Here is a 14,094-nt window from a genome sequence, read left to right as displayed (position 1 = left end):
ACAGTTTCGCATTTCCAAGTACTAATTTGTTGCATTTACTTTCATCTCTTTCATGGTTACCAAGTATTGATCGAGCTTTTCTATCTCCATCTCATCGATCAGCTCGTCCCACAAAAATCTAATATTATTTTCCGTCTTCTTCTTCTACGTCAGATCCTCATCCATATTTGCTTCCTAGCATGGGTTTTAGCTCAGAGATGTTGATCGAACAGTCTATTAGTTGGTAAAAATATTGGGTTCTTTTTTAGCTGGGATAATGGTACTTGGGTGAGAAAAATTTGTGAGAAATTGAGTGATTCCTTCGTTTAGAGTTTTAATCATGATCCATATATTCGGTTGTTCTATCTGTAAGTGTTTTTATATTTATTATCTGATTTTGAGAAAATAAAGAAAGAGAAAAAGTTTGATTGTTAAAAAAAAAAAAAAACTACGGGTGGTTTCAAGCAAAGAGTTGATAACAATTTTGAGATTGATGATGTACGCAAATAAAATTTTAAGGTTGATGAGCTAGGACATAGTGTTGAACATGGGGTGATGTGAGAAGAGTTAAAGATTTTGATACTATTCTTTTACTGCAGGGGAGGGCGAGGGGGAGGGATACATTGGCAAGCGAGGGGAAATTCATTTGTTATGGGTTTTGATTTGGTGATTTCTTCTATAAGGTATATTTAGCTTACATTTTGAAGTGTCTAATTATTATTAGAAGGCTGTTATTTTATCAATAACAAATAGACCGTTCGGAAGCGTTTCACTATAATCAATCCAGTCATCTATTTTATTAAAAGCGATTTCAATTATACAAAACTGCCCAACATTTGTAAAATAATTGCTAATTTGCAGTCTTGTTCTAAAATTAGGTGTTTAGTTATAAGAATTAAATAAAATAATTTATGAAAATAATCAAGTCATTCCACGACGGTACGGCTGCCGACCATGCACTGTATATTCACTCAATACTTTAATTATTTGCTAGCAATAATTCAGGAACTTTTCATATTTTCCAAAGTTTTCTGACTCCTGCCACACGGTATCAATCACATGCTCGAAATAATTAGGAAGCCTTTCAATTTATAATAATTAAATAAAATAAAATAATCTATGAAAATAGTCAAGTCATTCTACCACATGTTTGTAAGTCTGCATCGGCTACGTAAAAAACTTTCCATATACGCTCTGCTAGGGTTCATGTTTGGTCTCCGCTAGGTGGTCTCGTCTGCTGCATGGCAGCCCCTAATGGTCCGCTGCCCATGGCAACCCCGGCCAGGTCCTTCGCCGATCTCCTCTTTGCGGTGCCTCAACCACTGCCAGAGATGGAGGTCCCTTTCCGTCAGCCAAAAACCATCGACGGTGAACTGGTTTTCACGTTTTCAGTGGAGGAGATTGAAAAAATTGCACAACCGTTTCGGTTTTCCATTGTTCTGAAATTCCTCCGACAAAGGCCATCTTTAGATGCAGTTAGAGCCTTCATCCGAAATCGGTGGGGCTTGTCCAGCATGCCTGTTGTTTCAGCGATGCAGCGTCCACACCATGTCTTCGTTTGGATGGCTAACGAGATGGATTTCAATAAGGCCCTGTCCAGAGAATCTTGTGAGGTAAATGGCATCTTTTACCGGCCTTTTGCATGGACACCAGAATTCGATGAAGACTATGAACCACCGTGTGTACCAGTTTGGGTGTTCTTGCCTGGGCTTCCACCGAGTTTTTACCAGCCGTCAATTTTAAAGATGATCACAACTCCCATTGGCAGGTTTATTAGATGTGATAATTCCACTACGTGTGCTATGAGTACAGATGGTGCTCGGATATGTTTGGAAGTAGACTCTTCAAAGGCCCCGATTAATTACTTTTGGATCGGTAAGCCTAGGGTCCCTAGAAGTAGACGGCAGGAGATTATTTTCGAGACGTTGCCGGCATACTGCTCCAAATGTAAATGTCAAGGACACAATGCTCAAACTTGCCGCAAGGATTCCGATCAGAAGAAGCAGGCGAAAGCCTCAAAGAAATGGGTAAAAATAGATGTGAAGCCTTCGGAAGATAGGGTGACCGATCCTGTGATTTTGGGCAATGCCGAGAAAGAGATGCAATAGGAAGGTTTGGTGCATCATGAAGATGCTGCAGTGGTCGAGAATCCCCCTACGTTGAAGGCTGAAATTGGTGGGAAGGAGGTCTTGGATGATGCAACTGGAAATGGGAATGTTGATAGCATGGAGGTGCAGCTTACTCAGGTGCATCAGCATGAAACAACCACGGTTTATACAGAGGAGCCGAGTTCGTATAAGGGTCAAGAGTTGGAGCATGGTGTGGGTTTGATGAGTGAAACGTGTGTGGCGAAAGGTGCTGGTTCGGTTTTGGGTATCACAGATAAGGAAGGGAGGTCTAACGATATTCCTCTTTTTCAAGTCACGGAACTTATGGAGGATGGGTCCAGTTTGCATGATGAGATTATGTTACAGGAGAAAGATGACGAGAATGTGGATAACTTGATCTCTACCGGATGCAATGATGAGGGCAATAAAGAGTTGGCTATTGAAACACAATCGGATCATGAAGTTGAGAGTGTTTCTATGATAGAGGATATGCAAAAAGATTATTCCACGGACTCGGAAGACATGACTAAAAATGCAGGTAAGTTTCTAAAAAGAAACTCTACCCGGGCTATTACTCGTCCTAAAAACACTACGAGAAATGAGCCCTTTTGCAGCGCTCAAAATCGTTGCAAATACATTCAGAAAACGCTGTAATTGATTAATTGCAGCGTTATTACCCTCCTTGCATGTTCGACAGTATTAAAGTGATATTTTTGCTCAATAGCAACGTTATTGAAAAAACGCTACAAAAGACTTCATTTGCAGCATTTTTGAACCGCTGCAAACTCACTAATTTCACGCTGCAAAAGGCCACCCCATGTGACTGCCATGGCGCTGCATTTGATCAATTGCAGCGAAATTTATCCTTGCTATATCATTAAATTTCGCTGCAATAGCCTCCCAACAACAGCAGCGCTACATTTGGTTCGTTGCTTTTGCCATTTTTTGCAACACCTAAAATCGTTGTAATTGATTTATAAGCGCTGCAATTTGTGTACGTCAAAAGCAACATACCATTCTAGCGCTGCTTTTGATACTTTTTGCAAGGACTAAAATCGCTGCAAAAAATCAAAAAGCGCTGCAAAAACCCAAAAGCAACGCTTGCTTCTTTTGTTACATTTTGCATTTTTTTCAAGGACTAAAATCGCTGAAACTGATTATTTGCAACGAATTTTGGCCTATTTGCATCGACAAAAAATCGCTGCAAATACTTAATTACAAAATAAAAAAAAAATTATCATTAATAAACATACAGTTTCAATAATTTTTTTCACTGTATTAGAAGCAAAGTTAGTAGATCAGCTAGGATTTAATTCCCTTTACTTAATAATACAATGACTACATAGAAAATAACAACAAAGTACTCAAGGATCCTTACCCAAATCAAATTATAAATTCATTTACATTATAATTTATATAGACGGAGGGGTAGCTTGATACATTTTAAAGTACTGCTAAAATTTCTCTAATCATCCAACCCTTATTGCACCTATTCTTTGCAAAAATGAATAAGATGTTCCAGCAAAGCCACCTCCAACTATAACATGCTTGCTGTCCAATAAAGGCTATTCAGTTTTCTACATGAAAGATATATAAAGATCATGGGTTAAGAATGTAGAAATGATAGGAATTTACTTAGAAATGGAAGAGAACAAGAAAGTAGAGTGGGATTAATAGAAATATTGAACCTCTTGGACAGCAACTCTAATTGCACTCTGCCAATTCTTTGGTTCTGCAGTTACTGTAAGAGTAGTGACAGTGCATCCTTCCCTTCTAGAATCACTGTGATCCAATTCAACTGATGTGAATGGCGGATTTGAACTCTGAAATTTTAGATGTGTTAGCTATACTTTTAGAGGGATACACAGTCTTATCAAAGCACAAAACAAGGTATTTGATAAGCACACGGACAAATAATGACCAGACAGATGTATGGTTCTTATTATCAGCTTGATTAAAAGTTTCCATTTTATGATTGCAACTTTATTAACTGGTTATATATCGTATTTTACTCTGATAAGAAAATACAGCTCACACATCCAGTAGGGGACCCCATGACTATCAAAAAGTAGATTTCCCTAGTTAGCCATATCTTTATTATTCGTTGTGAAGCTTTCCTTACAGTAAATTAATCATTTTTCGTCTGTATACCTGCATCAAATACTCATAGCTTAAGGAACAATCTTTACCAGGATAACTTAAAGAAGATGAGGCAAAATCCAGTGAAACAAAAAGGAAAGCATCACAATGAAAAACAAACTTTTATAATTAGAATGATCAGTGGCAAACCAACACAACTCAGACAGAATGACAATGACCTGAGCTTGTGATCAACTGATTCATATTAGTAGCAGGAAATAGCAGGAACAATCATTGGGAGAACTTAGGGATTTTTTCTTTAGCACTTTGAGATTGTGGGATAAAGTTTTTGTAATGGAAGATATTTTCCAATTTCTGTTTTAGTTTTCCTTTTGTTCTTGGAAAGTAGTAGGTATTTCCTTTGTATACATCCTGTGTACTTCCTCTGTTTTAGTTTTTCTTTTAGTGTTGCTCTTGTACACTCCCCATTTTCATTTAGGTGGCACCCCCATTTGTACTCTTATAACATATTTTTATCAAAAGAGACAAAATATAACCTGGAGCTGGTCCCTTTGCTACCCAGAATGTAGAATACAGAAGACACTGTCGTTATAAAAATCCCTATTTGTAAAGACACCAAGGAACTGATCTAGGAACTGCAGATACTTAAAAACAAATCACACATGGCTACAGCCCAGCATGGTTGAATATGTCTTAAGATTCTGTTTTTTTTTTTCTTGGATTGCACCAGGTGTCCAGAACAAAGTCTCGACCAATCTCCCAGGGTGCACAGACCCTCAGCATTGGAATTGAAATGTGCCATCGGCATTGAAATGTTTTTTTCTTATAAGTACAACATTTATTAATACCAATATGTGTAGCCAATATTAGACTCAGAATTTTATAAGCATCCTTTGTAGAGAGATTCAACTCAGGGCATACTACTTTACTCAATAAAAAGCATACAAAGAGCATACAAAACCACCAAAAAACTAAAAGAACAGTCGAAAGAAAGAAAGTTCTTGCCAGAACAAACAAAGGAAAAGGCAAACAAACCTTACATGCAGCACATAGGTCATCTGAAAAGCTTGATAATGTTACCCTACTCTTCCCAGCTACACGTTCTTTTAGTGCTTCAAACTCTAGCTCGGCCAAGTACCTTCTATGATCCTATTTGAACTTAACAAGGAAAAACTACCATTAATATAATTTATGTTACCCTGCTTAAGAGAGCAATGGCTTTTCTGGTGGTTGGACTAAATGCTGATTGGGCCATGCATCTCATGCAAGCCTCACCAATTATCTAATTTATGCTACTACCTAGTCTCCAGGGTGGTTGTGTTCTATGTGCCTAACATAGTCTCAATGGTGGAAATGAATGAAATGCAGCACCAATTATCTAATTTATGCTACTACCTATGATCAATAATTAAGGAAAAGAAAAGGAAAACATAGTTCTAAGTTGTACAAATATGGTTAGAAAGAATGAGATTGACTAGCTTAAAAACTAGAAAATTATGAAAGAGAGAATGAGATGGACTAGTGGCAAAATCAGAAAATTATGAAAGAGAGACTTACAAGTTTGGGAGAAATCCTTGGCTGTTCACTTTTCTTATTTGCTCCAGGACATAGCTCACAATTACAAACTGATTTTTAAGAGTTCGACACACAAAAATGAAGTTCTGATATGGACTAAAAAGAGAGGACTAAAATCACCTGGTACCACAAAATAGTCAATGGAACACCCAGCCCTATGACATCTATCAAAACATCTTATCCAAAAATTTCCCAAACATTATTATGTTTCATATACTTATAATCCACAATTAAACCATGTGGAAATTAATGTCCTCCGTCTAGAGGCTTATGCTAGCAAACCATTTTAAGTGTTATAACCTTTGTAGATACAGATTTCCATATCCTTTAAATCAAGTGTTAACAGTAGGGAAACTCAATTTTGATATAAAAGAGCATTTCATTAAAGCATAAAGTGAAATTTATAAGAAAAAAGAAGAATAGATAAACAAACTGAGTGATGAGGATACTCGTTCAATTGTTGAAGGATTCTGCTTAAAGCATAAAGTGAAATATTATTCCATCCATGAGAAGTGACAAAAAGGATATAAAATAAGACAACACATGGAAGAAAAAAAACATAGTCAAAATAACCTTCTAAAAATGTGCCTTTGTTGGATAACTTTAACCCCTCACTTTTCAAGTGATCATCTTTAAAGTAGTTTGAGAGATTAGAGCTGCATGCAAATCACTCCGTGCCCCATATATAATAATTAAAGTGATAATGAGTGAAAAGAAAAAAAAAAAAAACAGAATGAAATGTCTTAAATAATTATAAAATAATGCCTAATTAATTCTTGGAGTTTTGGAAATTTTAACTAATTTCCATTAAAAAGGTTTTATATAAGACCAAAAAATATCTTTAATAATATAGCTTCATATATATGATCTATTTATTCATGTCAACTTCCTATACTAAATTCTCTGAAGATAAGGATAATGAGCATCTTATAATTTTGACAGTGAGTGCAACTAAGTTGATGGAAAGCTAGAAATACAATAAGCATTTTAGGAATGCAACATACTGCTTGTGTCCATCCTAATCTAATATAAGTAGTACAACATCAGTAATATATAGATATATATATGCACAAAAAACCACAATGCATGGTACAATGAAACATCTTGAGCAAGAAAGTATACCAACACAACCCTTAAACAAACAAAAAAAAACATAGAGCTTTATACCTTCAACTGTTAACAATTAACTAAATCCTACAACTGAAAACAGAGCTTACATACAAAAAAAGATGAGCAAAACATGAGGCTAATCATTTCTAACAAGATGAGCAAAACATGAGGCAAAAACCGGAAGCAAAATAAATGACCAACAAGATGAGCAAAACAGAGCTTCATCACAATGACATAACAAATCATTTCTAAAGTCCAAGAGTCATCACAATTACAATCGGTGATGTCATTTTACCCTATCAAAAGCATAGTTACAGGGTAGTATTTATGTATATAAGGAAAACACAAGGAAGAAAGGGAAAAACTGGAAGATTATCAAGCATTCCCGTGGTCAATAGAAACTTGTGGTTCTCATTTGCATTTTCACAAACACTTCAGTTTCATTATCTGTTTTCACAGCCATATCCATCATTCCATTTCCATTCCCTTCCTTAGTTACAATACCGTGACTCATAGCAAGGATCATAACAAACTCCCACCAAATAAAAAAATTAAAAAATTAAACATACATGGGGCATTGAAATGATGCATGCTGCACGGTCTCATTAAGAAGAAAAAAAAACAGAGTATCTTACCCATTTTAATCGGCTACAATCGAGTGGAGGAGAGGACAGCTTCATATGGGCCAGTTGGAAAACCGTTTGCAATCAGAAAAGAAAAGGGGCTTACTCGATGTCGACTAGCGGCTTAGGAAATGTCTTCAAGATGGATTTTTGAACTGGAAAAGGTTGCACCGTTTACTTCTCCCAGGAAATTGGTATTTATCGCGCTAAGAGGAAATGTAGCACAATACCTTCTGTGGGCGCCAAATCGATGGGGGCATTGTTGTTAGTGGTGGTTTTCGGTGGAAGAGGACAGCCGTGTAGCAACATTTTTGGGTGGGTTTTGCTTAATGTGCAGGTACGTGGAGAGAAAATGGGGAAGAAGTTGGGGAAGAAGTCTGCATTTGGAAGAGTACGAGGCATAATCGAAGGCGCAATTTTTATTTTCGAGCGTTTTGACGCGCCAACTCAAGTATTTAAACGCAATTACAGTGATTGTAAACGTCGCAACAAGTTTTTTACTTTTTGCAGCGCATTTTTCTGTCACATTAGGAGTTACAATCGCTGCAAAAGGATTTTCAAAAAAGTTGACATTAAAAGCTGCAGCGAAGTAGAAGCTCGTTGTAATTAATCCCCTTTGGCAGCGAATTTATTTGCAACACTATAAAAATCGCTGCAAAAGGTCAAATTTCTTGTAGTGAAAGTTAAATTTATGATTAGTCCAATTCTCATTTGGAACATACGGGGAGTTCGTTCTTCCAAGTTGAGGTTGAGGAATATTATTAAAAAATTTAAGCCGAATATTATTGCTTTGGCTAAGCCTTTTTTGAGGGAAGATAAGATAACTACTCTTTTGGGAAAGTATAATTGTAATAGTTTTGTCACTAATGAGAGGCATAGTGGGAAAATTTGGTTGCTGTGGAACTCTAAGATATCTATACAGTGGTTGAATGGGTCGAACCAATTTGTTTCTGTAAAAGTTGAGGAGAACAGGTTTGTTTTTATTCTCACTATCGTCTATGCTAAGTGCAATCCTATTGAAAGGAAGAATCTTTGGGAAGATCTGGTTGAGATAAGTAATGGAAATCTTCCGTGGATTCTCTGCGGCGATTTCAACATTATAAGAGAGGATTCAGAACGATGGGGGGGACTCCCTCGACCTTTTAATGCTATGGGGGAGTTCAATATTTGCCTTCAAAACTGCGGGGTTATGGATATGAGATCACAAGGCGCATTGATGACCTGGTGTAATGGCCAAAGTGGCTTGGCTCGTAGTTGGGCAAGGTTAGATCGTTGCTTTCTTAATTCTAATTTTCTTAATTGTTTTCCTAACGTCTTTTCTTAGGTTTTGTCTCGTTCTACCTCTGATCACTCTCCTTTAGTGATTCAAATGGGTGAGGACCCATTCAGGTATGGGCCTAGCCCTTTTCGTTTCCAATTTATGTGGACTAACCATGCAGATTTCCTTAGTTTCATGGAGGGGAATTGGAATCAAGATGGGCTTGGTTCTGGTCTTTTTAAGTTATCCTTTAAGCTTAAACGACTTAAGGTGGCGCTTAGGGATTGGAATCAACGTGTTTTTGGGAGAACAGATGTGATTATCAAGGATATTGAGCAGCGTATTGATCGCCTGGATAATAGCCTTCAGAATTCTTATTCTATTCAGGATGATAATGACCTCTTGGCTGCCAATTTGGAACTCTTAACTTGGAAGGGTCGGGAAAACATTCGTCTGTCTCATATGGCTAAGAAAAGATGGTTGATAGATGGGGATAATAATTCAAAATTTTTCCATGCTTATTTGAATGCTAAAAATCAAAAGAGGGTTACTGATATGTTTCTTGCAGATGGTACTCATTTAAATAACCCTCTTGAGATTCATAAGGCCGTTGTTGAGTATTTTAAGCAGTTTTTGGGTGAGAATAGCCATTGTGAGTTTTCCAGTTTACAGGATTTGATTTCCCCAGTGATTACCGCGGATGAGAATTTGATGCTTTGTAGTACTCCTTCGATGGGTTATATTAAGGATGCTTTGTTCAGTATTCCTATTGATAGTAGCCCGGGTCCGGATGGTTTTGGTTCCGATTTCTTTAGGTCCTGCTGGGAGATTGTTAAAGCAAATCTTTTGGAGGCGGTTTCTGAGTTCTTTCAACATCAGCTGCTCCCTAGATATTATTCTGCGTCTTTTATTGTTCTTATCCCAAAGGTGGAATCTTCTACGGGTTTTGACAAGTTTAGGCCTATCAGCTTGTGCTCTGTGGTTTATAAGATCTGTGCGAAAATTTTGGTGGGCTGCCTCACGAGTGTGCTTCCTAAGATGATTTCACAAGAGCAAGGGGCCTTTATTCCTAGTCATAGCATTTTTGAAAATATAAGTCTTACACAGGAAATGGTCCATTCTATTAATAAAACCACTATAGGGGGTAATGTCTTGGTTAAGCTTGATATGTCCAAGGCTTATGATAGAGTAAATTGGAGGTTCCTTATTCAGGTTCTGGATTCCTTTGGGTTTTCTCCTCAGTTTTGCGCTTTGATAAACCTTTGTATTTCATCACCTTGGTATTCTATTATGATGAATGGTACCTCCTTGGGTTTCTTTAAGGGCGAACGTGGTCTGAGGCAGGGCGATCCGCTGTCTCCTTATTTATTTGTCATTATGCAGGAGATACTATCTCGGTTGCTTAAGAATGCTTTTGAGAATGGAAAAATTGGCAGGTTTTTTCAAGCTAGAGGTACGCCCTTTATTTCCCACCTTATGTATGTGGATGATATTGTTATTTTCTCTAATGGTGGGAAGAAGTTTATGAGAGGGTTGATGGAGGTGCTTAATCTTTATGAGAAGTGGACAGGTCAGATTCTTAATAAAAATAAGAGTGCTATTTTGTTTTCTAAAAAAATATCTGATCCTAGGAAATCTTCTCTTCTTCGTTTGACTGGTTTTTCAGAAGGTTCTTTTCCCTTTAAATATCTGGGAGTTCCTATTGTGATGGGTCGTTTGAAGGTTTGTGATTTTGGTGACCTGATTGGTAAATTTAATAAGAAAGTTTCAGGGTGGAAAATGAAATTGATCTCTACTGGGGGTCGTGTTATTCTTTTACGTCATGTTTTATCGAGCATGGCAACTCATCTCATGGTCGTCCTTCATGTTCCCCATGGTGTTTATGTGGCATTGAACAGGATTATGAGCTCCTTTTTTTGGGGTGATTTTGAAGGGAAAGGAAAGAGGAAGTGGGTGGCTTGGAAAAATATTTGTCATCCTACGGAGGAAGGCGGTTTGGGTATTCGGGATTTTGAGGAGATTCAGAGGGCCTTACATATGAAATTTGCTTGGCATTTAATTCAGGGGCATTCTTTATGGGCAGATTTTTTCAGAGGCAAGTATGTGAAAGGTAGTCACTTATCCCTTTTGAACCCTACTAAAGGAACTAGGTTTTGGAAAGCCATTGTGCATTGCATCCCGGAGGTTTTAAATAATTCTAAGTGGCTGGTGAGAGAAGATAATGTTTCCTTTTGGTACGATAATTGGGCGGATGGGGGTCCTATTGGTGATCATCTTCTAGTTCTTGAGAGACCTTTACTTAGAGTCAAAGAGTGTCGGCTTGATAATGGTTGGGATACTAGTGGGTTCACAAAAAGCCGAAGATCTGTTTCAGTTTTTGGCGACTAGGAAGGATGGTCAGGATATCCTTATTTGGATGAGGGATAACAATGGGAAGTTTAACACTAGAAGTGCTTGGGATTGTATCCGTGTGAGAGCTCCTTCGTTACCTTGGGCAAATTGGATTTGGCATACTCATATACCCAAGAAAATTTCTATTATGATGTGGAAGGTGTACTATAATTGTTTGAGTGTGGATGAGAAGATTAAGAATATTGGCATTCCTGTTGTTTCTAAATGTAATTGTTGTGCTAGGGGACATATGGAGGACTTAAATCACGTTCTCTGTACAGGCGATTTTGCCAGATGTATTTGGAGGTTGGCAGCGACCCATCTAGGTGTTCATATGGGTGTTTTCAATACTTGGAAGGAGCAAATTAATTTCTGGTTTCGGCGTGCTGGTAAGTCCTCTCAGTTAAGGTCTATCTTTGGCATTCTTCCTTCTATTGTTTCTTGGAGGCTTTGGGATAGACGTTGCAAAGCTTGGGTGGAAGATAAAGTGGAGTCAGTTCAGTCTGTTTGGCATGTTATCAAGTTATGGATTCGAAGGATTATGTCGTTATTTATGAAAGTTGCTAGGATTTCTATTCAAGATGAGGCTATTCTGAAAAGGTTGGCGATCCCAGTTGTATATCCTAGGCCCAGGCAAATTCGTGTGATCAGATGGAAACGGCCTCCCTAAGATTGGATGAAACTCAACTCGGATGGTAGTAGTTTAGGGAATCCAGGGCCGGCTGGCGCTGGGGGGGTTATTCGTGATAGTCTTGGTAGGTTGCACTCTACTTACTCGGTTTTCTTGGGTTAGGGTTCTAATAATTTTGCTGAGTTGAGAAGTTTGTTGGAAGGGGTTAGGAGGTGTCATCAGTTTGGTTTTCGTCGGGTTAAGATTGAGGTTGATTCCCAATTGTTGGTTCGCTGGTGTACGAAGGGTGAGTGTAATATTTGGTACCTAGAAGATTTTTGGGAGGAATTGTGGGGTCTTTTGGGATGTATGGAGTTTCGCATGCACCATGTTTTTCAAGAAGGTAATGTGGTCGCTGATTTTCTTGCCAAAAGGGGAGCTGGGGGTTTTAATATGGATTGGTATGCTCATGACTCCTTACCTGATCAGCTCCGTGGTTTGCTTCGTATGGACAGAATTGGTCTTCCCTACTTGCGCTTATCATAGTCCTGGTACGTTTCTCTTTTGTTTTCTTTGAAAATTGTATGTTGACTGCTTGTTTTGCAGGTGCTTTGGTTTTGATCCTGGCTGTTTTGGTTTCTGGTTTTTACGTTTAGTGGGTTGGTTGTTATAGGCATGTTAAAGTTGGTCTCTTTTTTGGATGTTTTGTTCTTTTGGTTTGGTTTGTTTGGACACTTGGTTTTGGGTCTTTGTTCTTAGCGTTTATCTTGTAAGCCCCCAAGTGTTATGATATTACCACGGTATTCCTCCGCCATAAGTGAGGATTTATTAATAAACTTGGGACGGGGCCGCTATATGGGTGGTTACCGGCTCTTTTTTTTTTTTTAAAAAAAAAGTCATTCTACCACAATACGACCTGCCGACCATGTACTGTATATTCAGACAACACTTTATTTCCTTGCTCGCAATAATTCAGAAGAGCTTTTCATACTTTCCAAAGTTTTCTGACTCCTTCGGAAACGCGGTCCAGAAGCATTTAATTACATGATCAAAATAATTAATATATTTTAAAGTAATATTTGGTTATGAGATGAGTGACCGGTGCAAAACTGCAAGTGCACAGTATCGTAGTTTTATAGTAAAGTAATAAGAAGAGTATCGTCCTCAGGGATTGGTACCTTACGTTTGCCAAATACCAAAATTATACTAAACTTGATTTTATCTAGAGGAATCACTAAGATTGTTGTAGTTGCAATTTAAACTAGATCAACTCAAAGAAAAATATGCAAAGGAAATAACACTGACGTTCGAAGATCAAATTAATGGGAAGAAAACTTCTAGGAAATCGATTTCACCTACTTCTTCACTATGCTTTTCTCATCCAGATAATTTAATTTAAATCTCTTTTGTCTATTAGCAAATCTCTAATTCATCCAAAAGCCTCTTTCGATAGTCAATTGGAATTGACTCTTGGTTATCAATTCACACAAGAATATGCAAATTCAATAATCAAGAACGCAATAAGACCAATGATTTAATTACTGCATAGATTCATATAAGTCTTTCAATCTCTATACTTACCTATGCTGAAATATCCAAGATCTACCCTATGATTCCCTCTTTCGATAGCAAATCACAAGATTACTTATCATCTAATCAATGGCCAGTTGATTAGAAGCAATAAATTCAGAATAAATCAGATAAACAAAGAGAGAATTGCATTAAATTAGCATAGACAATCAAGCATAGTTCGGAAATAGGTTACATCGTTTTCCTAGAATGAAGAAAATTTAGCTCATGCTAGAAATGGAATTCAACATAAACGAATTCACCATAATTGTTCTGAGAAGATGGGAAGAAAAAAAATACTGAAAAATCCTCCTTGCAGCCGCAACTCGTCGTCAAAAGCTCAAGGGAACGATTCAACGCTTTTCTCCCGTTCGTGCTCGTGTATGATTCCAACGTACATGCAATAATTGGAATTTCCTCTCCAAAAACAGATGATTTGAATCCCTCTAGCTATGTTTTTCTCTCCCAAGAAGTGTTCTCCAGTCCAAAACTCGCGGCCCTAGAGTGAAAAATTGCTTTTATATGGTCTCACGGCAGAAGACCCTAATTCTGTCAAAATACGATGTTCGCTCGAGTGGGGTGTCGAGCGCGCGTCGAGCGTTCGACTCTGCCTGATTTCGCTCGAGCGCACATTGAGCGTTCGACTCTGCCTGATTTCGCTCGAGCGGCCAATGTCTCCACTCGAGCGATCTTTGTTTTTCAGCAACCCGCTCGAGCTCCCTGTTGAGCTGCAGTTGAGCGTTTGAATCTGCCCGAATTCGCTCGAGCAGC

The 14,094-nt window shown here is 37.9% G+C and overlaps 1 protein-coding gene across 1 annotated transcript; it reads left to right on the top strand.

Moving 5' to 3' along the window:
* The first annotated feature begins 1,220 nt into the window (after positions 1 to 1,220).
* On the top strand, positions 1,221 to 11,141 carry LOC122306439. The gene is made up of 6 exons (XM_043118867.1): positions 1,221 to 2,006; positions 2,088 to 2,625; positions 7,660 to 7,832; positions 8,418 to 8,753; positions 8,820 to 10,323; positions 10,420 to 11,141. The coding sequence occupies exons 1-6, from the start codon at positions 1,221 to 1,223 to the stop codon at positions 11,139 to 11,141; spliced, it is 4,059 nt and encodes a 1,352-aa protein (XP_042974801.1).
* Positions 11,142 to 14,094: the final 2,953 nt, after the last annotated feature.

The sequence above is a fragment of the Carya illinoinensis genome, chromosome 4 (genome assembly GCF_018687715.1).
Source record: "Carya illinoinensis cultivar Pawnee chromosome 4, C.illinoinensisPawnee_v1, whole genome shotgun sequence".
Lineage (NCBI taxonomy): Eukaryota > Viridiplantae > Streptophyta > Magnoliopsida > Fagales > Juglandaceae > Carya > Carya illinoinensis.
Note: the sequence above shows the minus strand (reverse complement) of the source record. Positions and strands in the feature narration are given on the sequence as shown.

Coding starts and splice junctions, on each gene's coding strand:
- LOC122306439 (XM_043118867.1), top strand. CDS start 1,221: ATGGCAGCCCCTAATGGTCCGCTGCCCATGGCAACCCCGGCCAGGTCC. Junction 2,007..2,087: donor CGAAAGCCTCAAAGAAATGG/GTAAAAATAGAT, acceptor GAGATGCAATAG/GAAGGTTTGGTGCATCATGA. Junction 2,626..7,659: donor AGACATGACTAAAAATGCAG/GTAAGTTTCTAA, acceptor GAACTGGAAAAG/GTTGCACCGTTTACTTCTCC.